This window comes from Cyprinus carpio, chromosome A11, assembly GCF_018340385.1.
Source record: "Cyprinus carpio isolate SPL01 chromosome A11, ASM1834038v1, whole genome shotgun sequence".
Taxonomy (NCBI): domain Eukaryota; kingdom Metazoa; phylum Chordata; class Actinopteri; order Cypriniformes; family Cyprinidae; genus Cyprinus; species Cyprinus carpio.
In genome coordinates, this window is record NC_056582.1 from 8,354,822 (window position 1) to 8,381,068 (window position 26,247).

Consider the following 26,247-nt stretch of genomic DNA (forward strand, 5'->3'; position numbering starts at 1 on the left):
TATATATTACAAGCTTGCATATGTAGAACTGACGAATGTAGACTTATTACTGTCCTCTACATGTGATAATCACTAGACAGTGTCTTATGTAAGCATGTTAAATTAAATTTCACCCCAGTCATGTTTCACAGATCTATTGAAAAACAAATAATACCTTAAATCTGACTTTTCTATACACATTGTTGCCATGACAGACAGCATCATGCTGAAATCAAAACCTCCTCCTTCACACACACACACACACACGCACACACACACGCACACGCACACGCACACACACACACACACACACACACACACACACACACACACACACACACACACACACACACACACACACACACATCTCTCCTCCTGACAGAAATTTAGACTCAGCGGAATCCGGAAGGCTGATGATTTGAGGAAAACCCTTATTCCACATTGCAGGAGCATCTTTCAAATTGATTGTTTTGTGTTATTACAGAACCAGTGCACTCAAATTAAATGACCTGCCTCCTGAGTGTTCATTTAACCCTGGCCGCAGAGGCCAAGAAACCACCCAGATTGCATTTCACACCCACCTCTTCCACCCCACAGCTTCCCCCTGCCTCCATTTCTTCCTTTGTGTCTTCACCATTTCTGATGGAGATGGAGAGAGAGTTATGCTGCACTCCGAGAGAGCTGGCAGCGCTCCAATCCCCTGCGACGGCAACATTTCCATTGATCACAGCAAATGGAGACATGTCAAGTTACCACGGCAACTGGCAGGCCAGTGAGGCGGCTCCGTGTGCAGTCTGCCGAAGAGTCTGCGTGAGGACTGGCTGCAGGAGCATCAGGGTAGAGCTGTGTGGGCTGGAATCCTTCAAAAGAGATGAAAAGATGCCCACGGTGTTAAACAAGCCATTATCTCACTGCTTGGAACAAGTGACTAAGAGATTCGGTGCACTTATGCATTTGAATATTTCTGTTAAGTATTTGCTCATTTCGAAGCTGTGATCTTGGGACAGATAAAGCTTTACTGCTGTTTCTGAACACATTTCAGAAAGACGAGTTGGTGCAGAGGATTGCAAATTGTGCTCAACTTATTAACAATGTGTATATATTTTTTATTGATTTAAACATTTTCAATGATTTATCACCCATTTCATAATGAATTCAGATTTCTATAATAGAGTCCTAAGGCAATGTATGTAGAGCAAGAGCTGGTCATGTACTCCATCTACAGGCTGCCTGCCCAACACACAACAACACAACACAACTGCAGTGTGCTGATAGAACTACACCACAGATTGTCATATTGTGTCATACTGGCACGATGTAATCTGTAAATAACGTAATAACTTATGGAGCCTAATTCTCCTCAATGTAAACCATAACATGGATAAAATAATCTCTGCAATTTAAAAAAACTAAAATTACACAAAAATATTAATTATATTTTTTACATTAATTTGTTATTCAATTATTATTATTATTTTTTAGTTAATTTCAAAATAGGAGCGATACAGTATTAAAAATAAGACTTTTTTTTAGCATTATAATTTTTTTTTTTTTTAGCTGCATAACATACAATTACATATAAATATTTAGATATATCCCCTAAATTTAATTGTGCATAAATATTTGTGTACATTTCCAATTGTGCTAAGGGTACATAAATAATTTTGTACATGCACTTACACAAGAAAATTTATTTTCTCTTCTTAATTAAAGGGTTGAAAAGTTAATGTGGCATTCAATCATTTTGCAGCAGAAGTGCATTAGATTATGTTACTGTAATTGACTTTTTAATGAATAATGAAGAGTTTAAAGAGGTTAAAGGAAGAGGAATAATCATATTTTGTCTTTACATTTTTTTTTTTTTTTTTATAATGAAGCCAATTTGGGATCAGTGTTATTTTAGTACCAATGAGATATAGTTTTTGTTAATATTTTGAATTCGATTTTATTTTTTATATTTTGTGTTTGTTTTTTATATATGTTTCTGTCACTTTAAAATATGCTTATATAATTTTTCATTTATTTTTGTTTTAGTTTAGTTGTAGTTATTTTAGCACAGGAAGTGAAAGTAGCTGAAATAAAATAAGATGTAGTTTAAAATAATAAATAAAAAATATTATAAAATATGTTTCTATGTTTTATTTACTTTAGTTAAAATTTATTTTATTTCAAGTAGCAAAAATGCTATAATAGTTTTAGTTAACTATAATAACCCTGGTTGGGAGTTTTAATATAAATCCACAGAATCTCATGCTCTCTTTATCTACATTTACATTGATAAATTATATATTCTAGGAATGATTTGCAACGCACATTTACATAGACTCGTAGTACGTTCTACTTCCAAGAGGGGGTGACAAATCTTCCCTTTCATTATTAGACTGGGCCAAATATCCTTTAATATAAAACATCATTAGACGCGCATACATACACAACTCAGATCTCTGAGAAAGCGGACCCTCTCGGAGAGTTCTTGAAGAGATGTTGCACTGTGAATGTCTTTAGAGCGCGTTGACACGGACGTGGACCGTACTGTCGGGGTTGTGCTGGTCGGATCATAAGGCAGAGAGAGGCAGATTCAGGGGAGGGACGCCAGCGGCAGCAGCAGCAGCAGCAGCTCCCGGTCTCACTGCTCACACACAGGGGAAAGACACAGGGCTGACACTGATGGTGCTGCGCCTCTGAGGAAAAAAATAAAATAAAAAATTCACCCGGGAGAATTCACCTGAAATTTGAGGAAAACCGCATTGGAACACTATGGAGTGAGTATAGCAACTATTCTTGATTTAGTGGGCAGGTCAGTGTGGTGCTGGCCCTTATAACGAGTGAACTGTGCCACACCTGCAAAACATCCCGAGCTCTGCTCTTCGCGTGCAATTCATATACAGAGTGTGCGTTGCCTACCTATAGCACATTAAAACGGTGTTTTTAAAATAAGGCTTTATATTTAATTAAAAAAAAAATGTTAAAACGGATATGATTTCTATATTTTTGGCATGGTGTAATCAGTACAGCGGATAACGGTATGACATCCAGCGGTGAGCAGCATCCAGCACACATGCGCTCTACATCCCTTCGCTGACAGAAATAGGTTTCTCCTTCATGGCATGACACTTTGCGCAGTTGTTTACATGCCTAATTTAGAAACAGCTTGTCTCTTTTTAATATTTGACGAACTTCAAATGCTATTCAGCTAATATGCGTGTCTGTGTACAGTATGTCTGTCGCGTACTGTATTTAACCACGACTGCGATTTGGAAATACTGTAGGCAAGAGGCCGCTGGTCAGTAGTGCTGATATTGAGCACTACAGCACGATGTGTGACTACAGAAGTAAGTCATATCGAGTAACTTACGTTTAAGACAGATTTCCGCTCTTTTTATAGCCTATTTCATCTCTGACAACTACAAAATGACCGAAAAGAAGCCGAAACAGTAGCTTTGCTTGTAAACAATCCGGTCTGGAGCACTGCATCAGAATGGAATGGACTTTATTTCTTCAAAACGCATCACTTTTCTGGAGCTCCACTCCGGGTTTTATATTTCCCGCTCCATGCACACTAGTAAGAGAAACCCGCTATTCACCTTTTCAAAGTATTAGTTCACTTCCAGAATAAACATGTCCTTACTCACCTCCATGACATCCAAGATGTTCATGTCTTTCTGTCTTAAGTCGCAAAGAAATTAATGTTTTTGAAGAAAACATGCCAGGATTTTTCTCCATGTAATGGACTTAAACGGGGACGAACGGGTTGAAGGTCCAAATTTCAGTTTCAGTGCAGCTTCAAAGGGCTCAACACAATCCCAGCTGAGGAATAAGGATCTTATCTAGTGAAACGATATGTAATTTTCATTAAAAAAAAAAAAATCCACATTTATATACTTTTTAACCACAAATGCTCGTCTTGCACTAGATTGACTTCACGCATTAGCTTCACTGTAGCTGTAATCAATGATTAGTCGATTAATCATTCTAATAATAGTTAGATTAATCGATTATCAAAATAATTGTTTGTTGCAGCCCTACTTGCAAGTATAAGTTAAACTAAAAAGTGATTAGGTTATTGATGATTTACATACTATAATGGTCTTTATTTATGTTCATACTGAATTGTGGTGGGTCTTTTCTCCGATGCATCTCCCTGTTGCTCTGACTTCTTTTGCTGCGCTGGTACTTTCTTTCAGCAATACAACTGTAGTTAATTGCAACATTTCAGTATATTGTAAATTGAATTGAAGTTGGTACTTGTGTAACGCATTACACTTGAGAGAGAGACGAATGATGGCTAAAAGTCATGATGCAGCGGAAGTAGCGTCAGATCATTTCTCTATTGTGACATACATCTGAGTGAAATTGATTATCAATAATGTAGAAAAAAAGTAGGGCAGTTCTTGGTTCTGTTCATCAGTTGTTGATTGGATGGAGGCAGAAATAAATGTGAGCTTGCAGGCGATTGTAAGAAAGGGGCGGGGTTTAAGCAGACTACATGATTGGAGAAATCTGGCACACGTCACCAGAGAAAAGTTGTTTTGATGATGACAAGGTCAAAATATTAAAAAAAAAATGAATCATGCATGGATGAGTTGTTCACAATAAGAGCATTAAGATGCATTTAGAAAACAGAATTGGAGGATTTCCATTTCATGCGGACTTGAAGCAGTGATAATAAGTAGAGATTTTAATTGATTCACTTCAAATAAAGATTTCTGTATGCATGCAGCGTGCTGTATTGACATGTGAAACAGCCTAATAATCCATGCACTGAGAGTCCTGTTTCCTGCTGTGAAACTGAGAGGATACATACATCATGAGCGGGCTTTAGCTAGAGGAGCAGAGACAACTGCCGGCAGACTTAATTACTCTGATGTACTCCACCAGAGAGAGGGAGAGAGATGAGGGGTGGACTGACAGTTGCTTCTGGAATCTGAATGAAGGGCCCTGCCCATATCAGATGACACATGCCTCTCCATTAGTGACTCACAGGGGTCTGTCCGAAACCCCATAAATGACCCCTCCATGAAGGGGAGGATGAAATTAGGCGCTCTTTATCGGCACAATGAAAATATCTTCCCTGAAATATGATCTGAGCTGCTTTTAGTTGACAAAAATGTGGTGGTAATTGTATATATAAACCTATTGTGTATTTTGGGTACTGTGCATTGCATTTTTATGACCAGTTCAGTTCTGGAATGCTAAAGCTGCACTTTTCTCTTTCAATAAATGGAGCGTTATTAACCTTAGGCTTCAATGAGAAGGTTGATGGGCAGTTGCTGTTGATGTTGCTTTGAAACTCAGCATGCGTACCATTTCCTCACCGTCGTCCTTGTGAAGTGCTGATTTCTGCCACATGTGCTGAGGAATGCTGGGAAGCTTCAAAGGATTCATCAGACTCCATGTCTGAGCCGAGCACTAATGAACACGCTTGAAACTGCTTGGTCAGGGTTCCTCAAAGGTTGAAGACGTAGAAGACTGAGCGAGAACTGAAGCGAGTTAAAAAAGCAAGGGAAAGGGAAATCCTTCCCACCATGCTTCAAAACTAATATATTGTTTGCCCCTCGCTTCCTGTCCATTCTTTGTGCTGTTATTCACTATCAGTGTGAAAGGAGCTTGGTGTTTTCACATTTATCTGTCATGGCCGACACCCTTTACTGACAATATGGGGGTTGTATAAATTAGACAATGTTCTTTCAGTTCAATTCATTGAACAGTTCACAAGGAAACCCACAGGGACGTGCCTGTTTCCCTGGACAGAACAGCGTTGATTTCAGTAAATCAAAAAATCTGTGCAAAAGTTGTGTTGTGTATTCATTTCTTGAAGGAATAGTTCACCCAAAAATCAAAATTCTGTCATTTACTCACCCTCAAGTTGTACCAAACCTGCATGAGTTTCTTTCTTCTGTTGAACACAAAAGAAGATATTTTGAAGAATGTTGGCAATCAAACAATAGAAGTCAATGGGGACCAGCAATTGTTTGGTTACTAACATTCTTTACAATATCTTTTGTGTTTCACAGAATAAAGTCAGTCTTACAGGTTTTGAACAACAAGAGGGTGAGTAAACTTTTCATTTTTGGGTGAGCATTCCCTTTAATTTCAGTGCAAAACATGCAGACACATTTACTGTTTAGTCTCTGGACTCATAGAGTAGCACCAGCAGAATCAGGCCTCTCATCTGCCACTGCTCAGCTGTGTCTGTGACCCTATAACCAGACATGATTACTGTGCTGTGACACTTCTGACTGTGAGGCTGTGATGAGCCCGAAGGCATGAGCAGCCCTGCACTGTAAAGCAGAGTCGGTCTGTAGAGTCATTTCTTTGGCAATGATAGGCTGAATTCTCTTTGGGAATCTTTAGACAGCGGTCGTGACACATCTGTGGGAATAAATTAAAAAAGGTTAAACCAATAATCTCTGGGCACTGAAGTAGTTAGCCTTGACATTTAAGTGTGTTTTATGGTTATGGTTATTAGTTTTGTAAGGTGATTATAGGAGCATGGCTCATTGGGCATATTCTACTGCTGGGATGCAGACTGACTTCATTTGTATTGTTCAGATTGATTTAACTTTTGTATTACATTCATTTTTTTTGGTTGATATTAACTTTCAGGTCTTTGGGTCATTCTCAGAAAATGATGTCACCCATTTCCCCATTAATTTTTACATTTATAATTAAATGAACTTAGTTGTATTTTTTTAATTGAAAGTATAAAAATATGCAATGATATTTGCTAGTTAAGTACATTATTAGTCATTTTTGTACTTTAATCTTTAACCCTGTAAAGTTTAAACTCAAAAAAAAAAAAAAAAAAAAAAATAGAAGCAGAAAAATTCAATTTAAAAGTGTAAGAAATTAATGAGAATTTGTTTTAATCTTTTTTAATTATAGTCAATTATAATAAAAAGAAATATTAAATAAAATTATTATTTTCAGAATTACATTACCAGGGTTGAAATAATGTATTGTAGCATTTTAGGATTAGTAACAATAATTAATTATTAGTAGTTTGCAAGGTAACCAAAAACTCTGCAACAATGTTATTGTTAACTAAAACTAAAACTATTAAAATAATTTTCATTAAACAAGATAAAGCTGAAATAAAGTAAAATAAAGTGTAAATATTACATTAAAGCTTAATTGTAAACTTAAATGAAAATTGGAAATGTTGCCCTGGCAACTAACTGAAATAAAATAAGTTGAAGTACTAAAGTTATTAAAACTAAAATAAAAAATTAATAACAAAATGCTCAATAAAAGCACATAACAAAGTGACTAAAACTTAACACAAAATTAAAACTGAACACATTCTGTGTTTCTATTTAGATTTCTATTTTGAATAAATGCTGTTCTTTTTAACTTTTTATTCATCAAAGAATCCTGAAAAAAGTCTCACAGGTTCCAAAAAAAAAATAAAAAAATTTAGCAGCAAAACTGTTTCCAATATTGATATTAAATCAGCATTTAAGAATGATTTCTGAATGATCACGTGCCACTGAAGACTGGAGTAATGACTGGTGAAAATTCAGCTTTGCCTCACATAAATAAATTATATTTTAAAAGTATATTAAAATAGAAAACCATGATTTTAAACTGCAATAATATTTCACAATATTCATGTTTTTTTCTCTGCATTTCTTATCAAATAAATGCAGCCTTGATGAGCAGAAGCATGAGCATCTTACTGATCCCAAGCTTTTGAACAGCAGTGTACATATAAAGATTGTTATTGGTAATTTATCAGTAACATCTTAAAATTAAATGGTAATGAATAATAAAAAATATGAATAACTAATAAAAAGCTTTCAAGCACAACTGACACTGTTTCCTAATAATGGGATTTGGATACATTTTCCAAGTAGACCACAAATTAGTGCTTTGGTGAAAATCTGTCGTTCTTGAATAGTCCTCGTAATGTCTCTATGTTTGTGGGACACTCCCGCAGTCATGGGGTCTCAAAGCTGCTCTTTGTGTCTCATGCTTTTTTCACTGCAGGAGGATGTTTGTTCATCCACATGACCTCGAAACATGCCTGAACTCAGCTGAGAGACATGAAGTGATCTAACTGCTGAAACTGTTAGAAGAATGTATTCAGACAATATTGGCTGAGATGAGGTGCTGCTTTATTGAGTGGGAAAACATCTGTTTCAGTTCTCTAGCATGTCTGATGTGATTCTTTAGGGTTAAAGGGATGCCTTGAATTCCTTCTTCTCTCTAGACTGTTTTCAAACAAGTGGTCCGTGTCAAAAGCAGCTTAATTTGTGAAATATGTCATTCATTTAGGAAAAACCTGAAACACCTGAGGAAACAATGATGTCCTTTTATGGCCCCAATCCTTTCAGAATCAGCATATTATTGCAGCCAAGATAATAAAATGCAGATGTGGAAACATTTGTGGATTTATATGGTCTGAACCTTTTAGTGTTTATGGTTTGTTTTGCTTGTTGATTTGGAGCAATGCTGATACAGCAACACACAGATTTTTGTTTATGACTTTTTGCACCCTTAATAAACATTTTCAAAATGCACCCCATATGTCTACGATTGAGAGCCGAATACATGACTTTAAATTATTAGTTCATTAGAAAATATATTACAATAGAAAACATATTTTAAATTGTTGTTTTATTGTATTTTTGATCTAATAAATGCAAACTTTTAAAAAGTAATGCATCGAGGGAAACTGACAGACACTAAAAATCACACCCGTTATTTGAAAGTAAAAATTATTAAATTAAAATTAAGTGAAGGTATATATTTTAAATTGATCAGTACTGTCAATTTTCTTAACTTCTTTGCTTATAGTGACACTGAAAAGAGCAGCTTGACTTAGTAGCTTAGCAGTTTTCCTAGCTTCCCTATCACTGGCTCTTATATAACATTACAAGACAACTTGGACGTGCTGTTGACAGCTATTAAAGTGTTAAGCTAGTAAAGGAAATCTAATGGGCTGGCGTATGGGGTGCGCTGACTGGACCCGCTCTGAGATCAAGCTGTTGTTTGTGCTAGCTGTGGCTGATAAGCATGTGATGGAAGGAAAATTAGCCAGACATATGACCCTCATTTTGCAGACGACTGAGCCTCCAATGCACAGAATCCGCAGCTGTTTATAGATTTTTAAAAAGAGTGAAAAAATAATCAGTGTGAGGTGCTGACTGTCCTGTCAGAAGTAGAAGTTTGTGTTATTTTATGCCTGACAATGTTGACCTACTAACACTGAACCCAGCACTGCGGCAGACTCTCACTGAGCTCAGCAACGGTTTCTTTTTGTGAAGTTTTTTTTTTTTTTTTTTCCTGTTTGTGAAGCTAATGCTTCTCCTATTCAAATTTCACATTGACACTGTGTTTACTTTGTAAGAAATGTGTTTAAGAGTCAACTAATATGGGTAGCTGTATCAGTATTAGGGCTGCACAATTAATCAAAATTAAAACGAAATTGTGATATGACTAAGTGTGATTATCAAATCTTAATTATAATGTAAAATAAAATTATTATTATTAATATTATTATATTATATTATTAAATAATGCATTTTTTACAGGTAAATATTACAATAGTAATTTGTTTTATTTGTTTTTTTTTAGTAATTTTTATTTAATAATAAAGGGCCAGTAATGCAAATTGGACAAAAACACTCCTCTGCACAATTAAACGAAATTTACAAAATTAAAAGTGCCGATTGCATTAAATTTAGATGGGCTCTTGTTGCGTTATATTTCTTTTTATGCGTTTTTTTTTTTTTTTTTTTTTTTTACAGCATTATGCATTCATAACCACAAGATATATAATCACACATGATTCTGTTGAGTTATGATTGCAACAGCCAATCAGAGGCGCTCAGATTAGTCATCGCTGAAATGCCGGACTCTCGCGAATTCTCTCATCATAAACTACAACATAAAGGGGCTGTTGCATAAAAGGTTTAAACCAGTCTAACAATTTAGTCTAAAATTAGTATAAAATTAGCATTTTTATTAGGCTCCTATATTTAAATTCAGTAATTTACTTTAATGGCAATGTATAGGTCCTCTTCTATGCCATTAAAGTGAAAGAACTATATATATATATATATATATATATAGAGAGAGATAAGAGAGAGAGAGAGAGAGAGAGAGAGAGAGAGAGAGAGAAATTAAATAATGTTCTTTGATAATGTAATGTTCTTTGCTCACATTCTGAATATATTTTAATCACTGTATGAATAATGTAATTATCATCTTAAATTGGTCAATTGGCATGACGCAACACTGAGTTGCACGTAGCTTCAGCGAATGTAATGGGTATTTGTTAGTTTTGTGAGTATGATTGGTGAGGGATTTCTTTAAAGGGTATAATTTCAAGATTTTAAAATCAAGAAGGCCATTAAATATTTGTGTGCATATTGATCTGTTTACTTGTTGGGTTAATGCTGGAGTGTGTTATGGGGCGGCTGGAGGACTGCAGTGTTTTAGTCTGTCTGGATGTAGGTGAATTCGGCATCTCTGGACCATGCAGTCAAGTCAGTGAGACCTAACAGACACACACCTTTGCATCCGAAATCACATGAACACATAAAAACTATGGGATTTCTCAACCTGTTATCACTTGCTAGATGAAAATTGTGTTTCTAATCATATAATGATGGTTTGGATATCTGAGATTCGCTATACAGAGCAAATACAGTTCAGAGAAAAAGCATAAGGCAGGCTCTATAGTCCATGTGATTTTAGCTTTGTAATATCAGCTTTAAACATCATTCAAACAGTCATATTTGCTTGCATAAGGACGTTTGTTTAGTCACTAAGTGGTGCATCAGGTTCAGCATCTGTGCTCTTAGCTGCTGTGTCACCCGTTCAGTTCCTCTGACCGGCTGTTTGTACAGGTGCTGTGTTTTACTCCTGTTTTGGGGGTGAGTGCAGTGGGTTGGAGAACAGCCTTCACATTCTTCTTTTCCCTGACGCCATCTCACTTCAGCTTTCAAATCCTTCTGCAGATAGGGCCGTCAGCAGGGGTCCGTCTTACTGTCTGGAAGACCTTTTGGGATTGGCCCTTTGCATATGAACAAGGAAATGTGTGTGTGTGTGGACAAGAAATGAGGGGATGAGTTGAACGAGGATGTTCCTGATCTCAACAGACAGCAGACTTTATTTGTCATTAGGGAGAACTTCACGCAGGCGTTTGTGTCTCCTGCTTGAGCCACAGAGGATGAGGTCAGCGTTAACATGGTTCTTCAGCCATTTTCTGCTCTTCTTGGAATCCGTTGCACAAACCTTACAAGGAATTTTTGCAATTTCACTCCAAAGCTGAATATTTTCTTCTCTTGCTAAATCAAACTCGGCATGAATCAAATCTCAGACTCGTTTCTCAAACTTCCCTTCTTGCTTTGTGAGAAAGCACCATTTTAACCTGCACATTGGCAGTCATTATTATTTTTCATTTCTACTGTTCTGTAGGTCTCATATTTCTTGACTATTCCAGATCTATCTATCTATCTATCTATCTATCTATCTATCTATCTATCTATCTATCTATCTATCTATCTTTTATAATAATCACACATAAGTCATAATTAAATATCATCAATAAAAATGTGATGCTCAGCCATAATTATAATGTGATATTAATGTGATTTCAATGTTTATTTTTTAATGACAAATAACAATAAGCTTCCATCATGATTCCTAATTAACACTTCAAAGTCAGGGCTCTGGGAAGATGTCCCACTGGTAATTACAACATCTTGGTGGTGTGTTGTGGGGGTATTATCAGCTCGTATATATACGATACACCAACGTGAAGCCAGCAGCTATGTAATTTTACACTCAGTCCTCAGATTTCTCCGAAATAGCTAAAAGAGTCCAGATGCCAGAACAGAAAGCAAATCGTTCCTCTGTTTGCCACCATTGTTCTATCTAGCAGCCTAATACATATATATTCTCTCTCTTTTTCAGGATGTCAGAATCAGTCTCACAGCAGGAGCGGCTCCAGGCTATTGCAGTAAGTCAGATTCTCACACCACATGTTCCCCTGACGGTCCTAATAAACCCACCTACTGAACCCATTTCACAAATCTGAAACTGGGTCAGAGATCGTTACTTCTTGAAAATGGCTGATTTATCTGCCCATGTCTAAAATTCTCTTAAGGAATGGTCTAGTACCATTTAATTTTATATATATATATATATATATATATATATATATATATATATATATATATATATATATATATATATATATATATATAATACATATAAAAACATAATAAAAAAAATGTAACAGTAAACTGCCATTACTTTGAAAATTACAATTGCCATTTGAAATGTGAAAAATGTAGAAAACCGCATATTCCAACTGCTTATATATCAGAAAATAACATTGTATTCACACTCTGCATGTATTTGAAACTATAGTTTTTTGTCTGTTTAATGGGAAAATCATGTTTTGGAATCCAGTTGATTTAAACTTTGTTATTATAATATAATCATATTTATTTAATTATTTATTAAATGTAAAAAAAATTAAATAAATGCTTTTTTAAGATAAATTATGTTTATATATATATATATATATATATATATCTATATCTATATATATATATATATATATAGATATAGATATATATATCTATATCTATATATATATATATATCTATATATATATATATATATTAATATATATATATATTTTTTTATTATTATTTTTTTCATCTTCTGTCCGCAAAATCACTGTATGTGGTAGGTACACTAATAAAACAATACATGCAATCTTCATTTAGTTAAGAAAATAAAGCCCTTTTTAAGCAACTAGTAACACTGACAATTGGGAAAATCTGTGCTATTTTGTGACCTTTTCTTACCAAGATAAAAAAGAGGGCTGTAACACAGTTCAGTCTGTTAATCTATGCACCTTTTTAGCCCTCTCTCTCTCTCACACACACACACACACACACACACAATCACACATGCCCTCCCTGCTGGCAGGGATCTTGGCCTCACTGGCTGATGAACACATTGTTCTCAGCTCATTTTCTCTCACATATGAAGATTGTTAACACTCATTATCATTCATACTTTGGTCTGAGAGCAAATGCGTAGGTTTCAACAAAATATGTAACCCCTCATAAAATCTTTTTCACCAGATTTCAACGCTAAAAGAAACACTGTTCTCAAAGAACCAATGTTGAAGAACAGCGCAATCACTGAGTGGTACAGAAAAGAAGTATGGTTGTTTGTATTTGCAGCGTTTAGTGCACTAGATCTTGCTAGTGCTTTGGATTTGTGCTAACCTTGATGTTTTGGATGGGTGTTAATCTTAATATCTTTATTCACAGGAAAAGAGGAAAAGACAGACAGAAATTGAGAATAAGAAAAGACAACTAGAGGATGACCGACGGCAGCTTCAGCACCTCAAGGTAAAAAACTGACATCTGAGGCCAAAATATTTGGCATGACTGCAGTTAATATTCTCTGTAAAACTAACAAAGGCCTGACAACAGTATGGATGATGAAGTGAGTTAACATCTTCATTACACCGAAAACAGACAATGATGGATTTCATGTCTCTGTTACAATCATTCTAACCCAAAATTTGACAAAAGTTTAATGTCTGTCTTTTATGAAAGCCCATTTCCACAACATAAGAAAAAAATCATGTGTTGGTAATTCATAATTATGACATTAAACATTTGAAATAATGAGATGCTAAGTCATAATTACGAGATAAAAAGTCAAAGATATGACCAATTAAATCAGTTAAGAGATAAAAAAATAATTATGGCATTAGAAGCTGAAATGATGAGATACTAAGTCATATTTATGACATTAAACATATGAAATGATGAGTTAAAGGCCAAAATTATGTCCTTCTAAATCATAGTTAAGAGATAAAAAGTCATAATTATGGCATTAGAAGCTGAAATGATGAGATACTAAGTCATAATTATGACATTAAGCATATGAAATGATGAGATGAAAATCCAAAATTATGACCTACTAAGTCATAGTAAAGAGATAAAAAGTCATAATTATGAGACACTACTCGAAAGTATGAGATAATAAGTCAAAATTTGACTTTTGTCATAATTTCAGCTTGTAATCTAATTTTATCTCATAATTATGAGTTAGTGTCATAGTTATGCCTGTCATCAAACTTTTTATCTCACAATTATGACTTTTATGTCATCATTTTGACTTTTCATGTCATAATTACGAGTTAGTGTTGCATAATTCTGACCTTTTTATCTCATTATTTTAAATGTTTATGTCATAATTATGATAAGTAGTTTATCAAAGTAGTTTTTTTCTTGTGTGGTGGAAATGCTCTTCCATAATCTTTCACTATTTCACTAGTCCCTATTATTTATGAATATCCGCTCTGAATATCAGTGTTGACCAGACCACACTGATTTGGTGGAGTCTGGGCCAAGAACACCCCGTCAGACACAGGAAGGAGAACTGCCACGGGGGGGTGATGAGACATCCTGTTTGTGTGAAGAGGGAAATGCTTCATTCTGCTAAATATATGGTGTATTGTCTCTGTGGCCCTCAGGTCAGGTGTACATGACTGCGAACTGTTGGAGGTCTTTTTCCCATTTCTGTTTATGCTGTAGTTTAGAATAGACATTTTAATGTCTCTGGATATGTTTTGAATAACAGGCTACCATACTATATCTGTAGTGTGCAGTATGTACAGTATACTGTGTGTAGTATGCAAACTTTTTGTATGCATATACCTGGATGCCCTACTGCATTTACCAAATTTCGTATTCCCTGGAAATATAGCTTAGATATTGGATTGCTACATTATATTCCTAAGCAACTAGGAGGTACAATCGCTGGTTTTATAGTAACTGCGGGAAGAATGCTAGAGCTAACGAGCCATAAATGACGTAATTTTTAACCCTTTCAAATATTGCACTGTAAAACATCATTTACTGCTTTAACTTGCCAATGCTGTTAAATGAGCATGATATAAGCGGGATAATGCACGGCTAGCTGTGCATTAAACGATTTTGATGCACTCTGCAGAGGCAACCCTCCGCTTTGTGTCGGGTGCTTCTTTGCCTCCACGTCATGCATTAAAATCGTTAAACTATTTATATGCTATATAAATAGTACAGAAATAATACAAAAATACCTGTCCATTGTCAAATAACCTTAAAGTAATATCAATCATGGTTTTTGACATTTACTTAATTCATTGTTCCTTTTTTAAAAATTGAAATTGAATTAAAAATGCAAAGTAACTTTTGTATTTCCTAGATTATAACTAGGCACCACTCACTGAAATAAATATCAACATTAAACATCTGCAAAAATAATGTAATGTCTTGGCATTGTTTTCATTTGGAGGGTGCAGAGATGAAAATATGATTAATTGTGATTTATTTTGAATTTTTTATCATTATTTACAATTATTTTCATAATCTTGTTTAATTCTTGGAGTCTTCATGAGGCTTCACAACTTTCGATCAGCTGTGGCTGAGAGACTTTGCTGTGCTGGCCAGAGATGACGTCCAAAAACGCTCCTCATTAGCAGTTTCTATGGAGCTCCCATTCAGAGTCAGCAAAATGCAGAGGGAGAGAAAGAGAGAGAGATGAATGGCCAGTGAATAGTGGCCCGCAGGTCGCTAAAGTATGGAGGGGCCTCTGAGAGTCCTGAAAACACATGCTCTCTGATATATGAGCAGGCTTTTGTCAATCTAAGATAAGGACCATAGTGTTCTGCCTGAATATAGAACAATTCCAACCACTTGAGGTCCAAAGCTGTACATGTTTGGCCTCTCGCCAAGTTGCGTTGTAGCCTATGTGTGTGAAGTATAGAAGGCATTGTACTCATTCTTTGTCAGTATTTTGGCTCCAAAGCTTCCCTTGTTTGGATTGGCTCATCAGTCTCTCCAGACTGATTAAAGGATGTCTGACGTCCTGGGATGATCAGTACAGGATGTTAATGATGCGGATTGGATTGGTGTGGTTTGACTGATTGATTGATGGGTTAACACAGGTCACATGACACATGATGGAGAGAACTGAACTCTTACAGGCCGACAGAAGTCTTTGTTTTAAGCCGTTGTGTAAAAAGCTGGATTCATTTTACTTTGGAAAACAATAGCTCAGCCACTGGAAGCAACATGAGAGCCTGTGTGCTTTGTTCTGTACTTTTGATTGAGTACAGACATCTGTGTGTGTGTGTGTGTGGTCAGTATACGCTCTCCTACAGTAGGTCTCTAGGGAGTGGGAGGTGGCAGCTCAGGAAAAAATGAAAACAGAGTTGAAAGAACAAACAAACAAAGAAACAAAAGATGTGAGGTGCAGAATAAAAGAGAGAGGACAAAAGAATGATATGTCATTTATAATATGATTGAATAACTTTTAGTGATTTGATTGTTTTATATATAGACCAGTTCCATTTACTAGATCATACATCATTTGATCATAAACATTTTCACCGAAGTAATATTATGTAGATTTATGTAGATTTTATTGTAAAATTTTCTTTTATTTATTTATTTATTTATTTTTCATTTTAATTTTAGTTAAAGTTTTATTCATTGTGTTTATTTATTAATTTTTGTAATTTAAATGTTTTTATTTATTATGTTTTCATTAAGGTTTTGTTTATTTATTTAAACTCTTAGTTTTTTTTTTAGATTGTTATTTTAGTACTTCCATTTAAACTAAACGAGTGTGTGTGTGTATGTGTGTCTGTTTGTATGCATATAATATACACAAAAAATAATAATTAAAATAAGTATTAACATTTATTATTTTTGGTTATTCTTTGCTTTTTGTAAAAAAAAATATGAACGAGCATTTTATTAGTGGCAAATATAAATAAGTCAATTAAACAATAATTTAAAGTAATATATATATATATATATATATATATATATATATATATATATATATATATTATATATATATATATATATATATATATATATATATGTATATATAATTTTTTCTGACATTTATAAAACGTTTTACTGGAAATAAAATTGAGCTTTTGTTTGGGCCTGGCCTGACGGGCCCATCACAAAAATCCTCATTGTTAAGTCCTGAAAGTAGCCTAAAGAAAACAGAACTGGTATTCATGAACTGGTATGCATGTATCAAAATATATAATGTTGTATTAGCACATAAAGAATGTTATTTGACTTGACAGAAAGGTTTGATCAGTAACAGCTGGGAGGGGCAGGAGTGACCGAGGCCTGCGGTGCTTTAGGGGCTGGACAACCACCAAATCATACAACTCACTTCCATCCTTTTCTATAGTTGATGTGGACTTTTAATGGCTGCTGGTAATGGGCTGGTACAGGGTAGCCTATGCACACATCTTATGCGATTTGTGAATGACAACAAATTGCCATGTTCTTTAATGTTACCAAAAAGCAAACATCAAGCTCTGAGAGACAGAGGAAGAGGGTAAGATCAGTTTCACAGAGTAAATCAGAGCAGTGCCTGGTTTGGTGCCAAGGCAGCTTAGTGCCAGCTCAACATTTAGATTTTAGTCCCAATTAGCTGAATAATTCAGGCAAGAGCTGTGCACTATTTGGTTAGTAAAGATCTCTTCTCTCATAGGAGATCTCCAAAGGCAGGCGATAACAGAATTGAAACTCTTTTGGGACGTGCGTCACTAGCATCATTGTTCTGATGCATGAGTCACTTTTATCTTCAGATTTTTTTTTCTTTGCCATGAATATTTTCATCACTTCCTAAATCTAAGTCACTAAAACCTTCAGTTTTCACAAAATGTGATTTTTCTTCTCTAAACCAATCAAGACTTGCATACAGGACATTGAGTGAGGCAATGATTCTCCACTGTTACAGTCTAAAGCTGTTTTCATTGCATTACATTGCACATTGCATTGTGGAATACATGAATTTTCAGCATCATTACTCCAGTCTTCAGTGTCACATGATCCTTCAGAATCATTCTAATATGCTGATTTGTTGATTAAATGGCATTGTCCATCTCTAAATAACTGACAGCTCTGAAACAAGTTATTTCACATTTCTAAATTTAACCCAATTGTGAGTAAAATTTTCATTTTTGGTGAAAACATTGCAAAATGAATAAAAAAATAAATAAAAAAATGATAGTGAAAAATGAATTTAATATAGCTTCCAAATCATTTGTCACATTGGTTAAAGGGATAGTTCATGCAAAAAAGCAAATTCTGTCATTTACTCAGCGTCAAGTTGTTCTAAACCTGCATGAGTTTCTTTCTTCTGCTGAACACAAAAGAAAAGATTTTGAAGAATGTGGGCAAACTAACAGATGATGGACTTCCTTGGACTTCCATAGTATTTTTTCATTCAAACATGTTTGGAACAACTTGAGGGTGAGTAAATGATGCCAGAATTTTCATTTTTGGGTGAACTATCCCTTTAAAACAAAAGGTTGAAGCAGAAGTCAGTTGCATTATGGGATACAGTGTTCCTCAGAGTATGTTCTGTTGTATATTACACATTTTGGCAAATGCAGGAGGACATTTCAGTATTCCTTGCTTACAGAAAATTAGCATTTTCTTGCAGTCAAAGGCATTGAGGGAAAGATGGCTGCTGGACGACGCTCCCCCCTCAGCACCACATGAAGAAGACAACACAAAAAAATCACTTGAAGAAAAATCAAAAAAAAAACATATTTATTAAAGACACCATTCTGAGGTAAACCAATCACATCAGTGCGGTGTAGAGCTGCATTCTCCTCTTTTATATAAAAGGAGACACTTTTATGAAAGAAGCAGAAAATAGAAGTGGATATGTGTCTTCTGGCTGTGTTTTTCAGTCCATCTGCGATTAGATAGCAAGTCCCTAATGTGGGATCCTTCATCCTGGACTGTGTAATATGGATCTAGCAGCCAATATCTTTCTTATCTGATTTGTCTCAGTTTATTCCTAATGGTGAAAAAGTGGCCTGGGTCTTTCTGCTGGGCCTGGCAGAGCGGTCAGTCTGGATCCCTGTCTCTGGCTCTGTTATATATGTTATAGTATATAGTAATATATTTACTGTATGATTAATATATGCAGATGCAGATCAATCTATTTATTTATTAATGATTATACAATTTTACATTATTTTTCCCTCACCTACGGATAATTGTGTAAATAATAGCAATAAATTCTAATAAATAATAAAGATGAATGAGAACATGTGCATATCCTTCAATTATTTTTAATATATATTATTATTTATAGTTGTATTATTGAATATTTTATATAGCAATATTTATTAATTAATTCATATATTAATTATACATTATATATTTGTAATACAAAAAAATTACTTAATAAAAATTAATATTTTTATTCAAGAATGCATTAAATTAATCAAAAGATTTCTATTTCAAATAAATGCTGTTCTTTTGATTTCAATATTGAAAAATATTAAGCAGCAAAAGCTATTTTACACGACATAATAATATAAAATAATAATATTTATAATATTAATTTCTTTTGATAATAATAAGAACATTATTATTGATAACTGAGCACCAAATCAGCATATTATAATAACTTCTAAAGGACCACGTGACACTGAAGACGGTATCTATATATTATTGTAATAACAATTAATATTATTAATAACTGCTTTTTCCCCTCATCTAAAGATAAACCCATTCAAATGTAAAAAGGTTTTATACACTGAAAGAATTTTTTTTTTGTCAAATATATTCAATTAATTATCATGAATTCTACTTGTAATATTAAAAATCAATGAGAACAACAATTTTCTTATTAATATTTACGTTTTATAGTCATTGCACATGAATCTAGAAATATTGAGTACATTTTAATCTAAAAGTTTGGCACGTTTGAATCCACGCGTAACCTAAAAATGTGCTTTATTAACTGAATATCCATCTTGTGTTTGTCTCTCTCCTTCTTGAGCACAGACTGGAGAGAGAGCTGGAGGAGCTCGAGACAGCTGTGTCTGCAACATCCACCAAAGAGAACCTGTCAGACGCAGTACAGGAAGTCAACACCAAGACAGTCGAACAAACAGTGAGTTCTGCCCATAATCTTCACACCAGGGCGGGCAGCAGAGGATCCAGAGGCTTCTATTCAAACCTTTAAAGCCCCTTTAACACTCATCTGATATAGTACTCTTGCAGTAAACAGAAAAAAGGATGTGTTTACAATAAAAATCTAATATATGACTGATGACTGTATTAGGATAATTCATGTTTAATACAAACATGTCTAATTTGGATCAATCAGATAAGATGTGAACACCTTTTTCTCTTTCTTTTTGCAGGTTGTGACGGACTCTGTAAAAGGTAACGTTATCATCTCTGACACCAGAAACACCTCTTACATTGCCTTTTCATGAGCATCATTTGATCAAAATCGAATTTAGATCTCAAGAGCAGCAATTTATACGGTACACAGCCAAAAAAGACGAGTTTCTGCAGTTATCCTTGACATATCGCCTGCGCCTCTCCCTCTCTCCCTCCTATTCTTCACTAGCTTCTTGTACCTTTTTATCATTCTCTGTCGTTCTGTGTCCTCATTCATGACCCTATTAGAGGTCAAAGTTCACGTCAGCCCTCGTCTGGAGAAATCCGGAGGTGTCTCTGACATGATGAGAGCAGGTGAGTGGTCCAGCCGTAGCTCACGCAGAGATCACACACTCCTCCTGCTATTTTTACCCTTGAGCTCTTTAATTCTGACAGAAATAGACACCTTGTGAAAGCTAGGGTTCCCTCTGGTTGCACAAACCCTATGTGTGTCTAAAATATATATTTTGGACTGAAATATATGACTAGATGGCAAAACAGAACGTTTTGTAAATAAGCACTTGTGGGTTTCCAACACACAAATATTATTCTACATTAGTGTTTTTTAAATGTACTAATCCTGTGCAGATTTCATCTAACATGTCTTCCAATTCTCTGCTCTCTCAGCTGATGTGTGTTTGCATATGTGTGTGTCGTTGTGTGTCTAACATACACACCACATCATCTCACACTCAAAGTCGAAAAGCAGAAAAACATCTCATAAAAAGTTATTTTTAGAAGTTATACTACCAAAGGATCAGGTTACCATGGCAGCATTGTGTTCTGAAACTATATCACAGCTTTGATTTCTATGATAGACTTAACACAAAATAAAATAAATTATGAAATGTATGAAATATTTATAACATGTTTTATATGTTGAAAAAAATGTATCATTTAATATATAATTTCTTGATATATATATATATAATTGTTTGTTTTTGTTTTAATTCTTAATATCTTAGTTATAATTACATTTTTGTATAGATATATCTATAAAACTAAAGATCGGTAGGAACTAGAAGAAAGGAAAAAGGAAATTGACTAGAAAAAATCTAAAAGTCCATGGAAATGAAACATGACTGATAATTTGTAAAAACTGATCTATTATAATTTATAATAATTAATCTATTAGCCTGAGATATTAAGAATTAAAACAAACAATAAAAATAAATATAAATATAGTATGTATTTTTTCAATATATAAAACGTTGTAAGGAATTAAGTTCTCATTATTTAAATATAGATTCTTATTTTTTCTGTACAAAAATCTAAAGTTACAATTATGTCTCTACATTACATTACTACATTACATTACATTAGAACAGAAAAAAAACACCATGTAGCGCCTGTCAGTCATACTGTCTTTGCACACCTCACTCTGCATTATTATCATATAGTGCTCAAGAGACAGTCTCTTAAAATCATATCTGACTGGCTGTTTGAATATAGAAAGCAGCTGGCCCAAACAGTGTGTGTGTGTGTGTGTGTGTGTGTGTGTGTGTGTGTGTGTGTGTGTGTGTGTGTGTGACATTGCATCATTGCAGTATGGTAATGTGTTCTTTCGTTGGCACTGCAGCGATGTACTCCGTAGAGATCACAGTTGAGAAGGACCTGGTGACGGGCGAGACCAAAGTCCTGTCCACTAACACACTGCTCCCCAAAGACCTCTCGCAGCAGGGCGTCAAGGTCTATGAGGATGAACAGAAAGGTGGCTGGCGATAGAGGAGGCGTGTGAGGCTTTGCTAGTGTGCCTGCTTTACGAGAAGTGTACATGTTTACTTAAAACATATTATGGAAATGAGGAAAAATGTTCAGAACATCAGCTGTAGTTTCTCTTATGTGACCAAACTTGTTGTTTATATATTATTTTGGTTTATTCAAGAACAGTTAACCCCAAAAATGTCACCAATCACCATTTTTTCCAAACCCCGTATGACTTTCTTCCTTTTTATTCTGACTATTACATATTTTAGTTTACTGTCGTCGTGGGTCATGTGATACGTGAAAACCATTTCCAATCAGCATCATTGAGGTCAAACCTGGCATGATCTATCTTCAAGTAGTATATTTAAATTTATGTGAAGAGCTGGTGGAGGGCAAGTATCGTAGTAGTGAATGAGAAATTACAACATAGTCTCATTGGAAAAACGTGCCTCTACCTGCAGTTTCCAGTTAAAATAAACACTAATGGAAGTGAAACACTAACATTCATCTGTTTTGGATAAAACTGAACACTTTTAGTGCCACTCTCTGGACATTTAATCTGGAAAGTATTGCAAAATGTGCAAGAAACAACATAATATTTTGCAGAAATGCTGCCACAGGCAAATTTTCCAGTGAGCCTGGATTGTAAATTAAAGTCTGTTCTTTAGACAAAGCTTGTGTTGTTTTAAAAGATGAGCATGAGTCATATGAATGACTTCCGTGGTACTTTTTTGTCCTTTTTGAAGCTTGGAAAAGAGTAGCTCGGACATTCAGCTATCTCTTTCAGTTCCACAAAAAAAGTCAGTCAAATGGGTTTTGGAATGACATGAGGATGAGTTACTGTAGCGTTAACTTGTATCAACATCTCAATCTTACATCTGTCAGTTTTAGAAATAACACACTTGATCAAACACTAGTCACTTCTCGTAAAGAAAGAAGTTGATTTTAGCATGGCTTTAGATGCAGGGTTACCACAAACCCCTGATTTTTGTAAACTCTTTATATTATTTTCTGGCAGAGTTGCCCTGCAACTTGACTGCTAGTCTTGGGCATGTTGCTGCCAAGCTTAGCCACGAGGCTCCAGCCTGACGTCTCACGCTTTCCACTGGTGTTACACAATGAAACTGTACATTTCTATATATTCTCCATAAGTTTACAGATGATTAAAATACTTGTTTCACTCATATTGCATCTGTTTATACTGCTAACACTGCTAGCTGCTAATGCTAACACCAGTAGCACTGCTTGCTTCCTGCTCTGTTTACTAAGCTTGCCACACTGTCCCTGTGTTTGATCCCTCTGTCAAGTGAGCACTTCTAGCAAGTGAAGTGCACTTGATGCACCACCTTAAAAGACAATGCTAACAGTAGTCACTAATTGGGCACAGTATGCTTTCCATGCGTTTCTTCAGTGGGTAGAATGAGTACTGTTTTTCTAGCAGTCTTCATTGGAGTCACAACATTATAAATTCTTCCTTTGTAGAAATTCTTATAGTAAACCTGTGCTGCAACGTTGGCTAGAAGTTTGCTGTAACACACTATATAAAGGATTCAGATTGGCATTGTCACGTATAGCATCAGTGCTGTTTATTTAGAGTGACCATACACCCTTTTTTTCCTCCAGACATGTCCTGGTGAGTATCTGGGGTTTGGCTTTGTTTTTCTGTTGTTTTCGCACTTGCTGAAGGTAATGACTGAACAGTAGTTTGACCAATAAAGACCAGGAAAAAACTTACAATAAGGTCCTATTATTTAATGTTAGTTAATGTATTAACAAACAATGAACAATACATTTATTACAGTATTTATTAATCTTTGTTAATGTTAGTTAATGAAAATACAGTTGTTCATTGTTAGTTAATTCACAGTGCATTAACTAATGTTAACAAGCACAGCTTTTGATTTTAATAATGCATTAGTAAATGTTGAGATTAACATTAACTAAAATTAATTAAATGGTGTAGAAGTATTGTTCACTCTTAGTTCATGTTAACTAAAGTAGTTAACTAATATTAACTAATGAACCTTACAGTAAAGTGTTTCCAGAAAGACATACACAGGAAATAGAAAGGACCCCTGCAAACTTCCCAAAAACAAAATTTTTATGAATGAAGAATTAACTATATTAGTAAAAAAAAAAAAAGAAATTCTTAAAATTTATTTAAACCTTTTTTTGGAAAATAATTATTAGAATGTGTGCACTTGTTCAGTGTAAGTTAGTACTTTTTTTATTGATGGTTATTCCACATGACATTTTTAGTTCATTTTAAATTAAATTGAACAGAACTTGAAATGTTCAAGTAGAAAGACTGAAATAGTATCTTACTGTATAAAAAGTACTCCAATAATCTTTGTTTTATTTAACTTTGACTAACTTTTTTACAATGTTGGACCCTATTATTTGTCGTTGACCCACAAATGCTGGGGTTGATAATGCTCTGCCATGTCAGTCTTGAGATGAAGAGCTATCAGTCAAAGAAAGCTCTCTGAGTGAGTCTTTCCTGATTGAGTCCGTCTTGTTTTTCTCTGTGCAGTGGTGCATGAGGTGCGCAGTGTGGACGGTGCAGTAATCAATGGCGTCCACCAGCTCAGCTCTTCAGAGGTGGACGAGCTTCTCCACAAGGCCGATGAGGTGACCATGAGTGAGAGCAGCAAGACTACGCCGCAACTTGAGCGAGGGCATGCCGAGAAGGTGGAGAAGGTAGAGAAAGACGTAGTCCCAGCCGCAGCCCCCATAAAGGAGATCACGGGTGTAGAAGCCAAACCCGCAGCCCCTCAGACAGAAGTGGGCGGGGCCAGCGAGGAAAACCCAGTTACGATGGTTTTCATGGGCTACCAGAGCATTGAGGACGAGGATGAAACAAAGAAGGTTTTGGGGCTGGAGAGCACAACTGTGAAGGCTGAGGTGGTGCTCATCGAGGACGGAGATGCCAAGACCGCCACCAGTGACACCAAGCAGGAACAGGCGCCCCCTAATGGCAGCCCAGCAGAGCCACCGAAGGCTGAAGAGGCAGCAGGCGAGTCGGGGCAGCCAGAAGGGGGCGCTGCTGAGGTCAAAAGCAAGGAGAAACAACCCTGCAAGTGCTGCACCATCATGTGAGCCCACACACGCCATCCCAAACACGGACTTTACTGATGAAATGCAACAACATGCAAAGAGAACAATAGCAAGGCTGAGAGAAATAAAAGTTCAGTATCTTTTGATAGAAGCTGTTGTTTCTTTAATTGATTTTTACCCGTTTTATATTTTCGCTATTACTTTATCTTTTCCCCTTGATCCTTTCTAACCTCTTAAATTTTGTGCATTTTTGTTTTTTGGATTTATTAATCATTTGCGCTCTTGTGTGAGCGAAGCATGAAGATTTGACCTTTTAACTGAACTGAACGGATCACTATCAAACAAGCCCAATTAATTCGCATTTTCATTTTTTGAATGATTCAAATTTGTCACATGATTGTATGTGCATATGTTGCGTGCACTACAAAGTATTTTCACTTTCACTTCAAAAGAAAACTTTGAAGAAAAAGATTGATCTCAACATTGTGCACTGCGCTGTATTTATTACTGATGAAGCTGTGAGAAGTATTTCAGTTATTTCTATTTTGTTTATGAATTAGGAATAAAACCTGTGGGATTGACAGAGCACACGCATTTGCTTAGAAATGACGGAATTGTTTTAAAAAACTGAGTAACCATCGTACAGGAAAATAGTTACAAAAATAGTACAGGAAACAGGTTTGACTCATCCCTCAGTTTGTAATGAAGAAAATAAAAATTCACAAAAAAGTGAAGTTAGAAATAATTTTACAAATCCTTACTGGATTCCCTACACTACCGTTTGGGCTCTGTATTTTTAAGTCTCTTCTGTTCACCAAGGATGCATTTATTTGACCAAAAAATACAGTAATAGTACTACTGTGAAATATTATCATATGATATCAAACAGTATTAATCATTTATTTAAACAAATTTTTTAATGATGAATAACTACACAAGATAAAAAACACTATCTGGTTTTAAAAACATATATAAATAAATATAATTATCAAAATATATATAAAAAACAAAAAAATAAAAAATATATTATAAAACAAAAAAAAAAAAAAAAAACATTATAATAAAAATAAAAAAAACTCTAAAAAGTGAAAAACTTTTTATTATAATTAAAAGTAACTCTTTTCTCTTTGAATATATTTTGAATGTAATCAATTTAATGCATCCTTGCTGAATAAAAGTATTAAATTCTTTAGACTACTTTAGTGTATGCTCTTGTAGCTATACTTCACTTTATTCCAATGCAATGCCT

At 34.9% G+C, this 26,247-nt stretch overlaps 1 protein-coding gene and 1 long non-coding RNA gene across 2 annotated transcripts in view; one reads left to right on the top strand and one right to left on the bottom strand.

Annotated features, from left to right (window-relative positions):
- LOC122146699 overlaps positions 1-2,547 on the bottom strand; it is a 6,662-nt gene extending 4,115 nt beyond the window's left edge. Inside the window, exons 1-2 of the long non-coding RNA XR_006161214.1 lie at positions 2,411-2,547; positions 561-839 (exon numbers count right to left, since the gene is read on the bottom strand). This is a non-coding gene — a long non-coding RNA (uncharacterized LOC122146699). The remainder of the gene's footprint in view (positions 1-560; positions 840-2,410) is intronic.
- Positions 2,375-25,581, top strand: LOC109062142 (paralemmin-1). Its single transcript, XM_019079231.2, is given in 10 exon segments — positions 2,375-2,741; positions 11,905-11,950; positions 13,284-13,364; positions 18,490-18,579; positions 18,581-18,621; positions 19,851-19,959; positions 20,213-20,234; positions 20,484-20,549; positions 21,814-21,945; positions 24,475-25,581. Coding segments are annotated over 10 exon segments (1,158 nt in total). The 5' UTR covers positions 2,375-2,736; the 3' UTR covers positions 25,041-25,581.
- Positions 25,582-26,247: the final 666 nt, after the last annotated feature.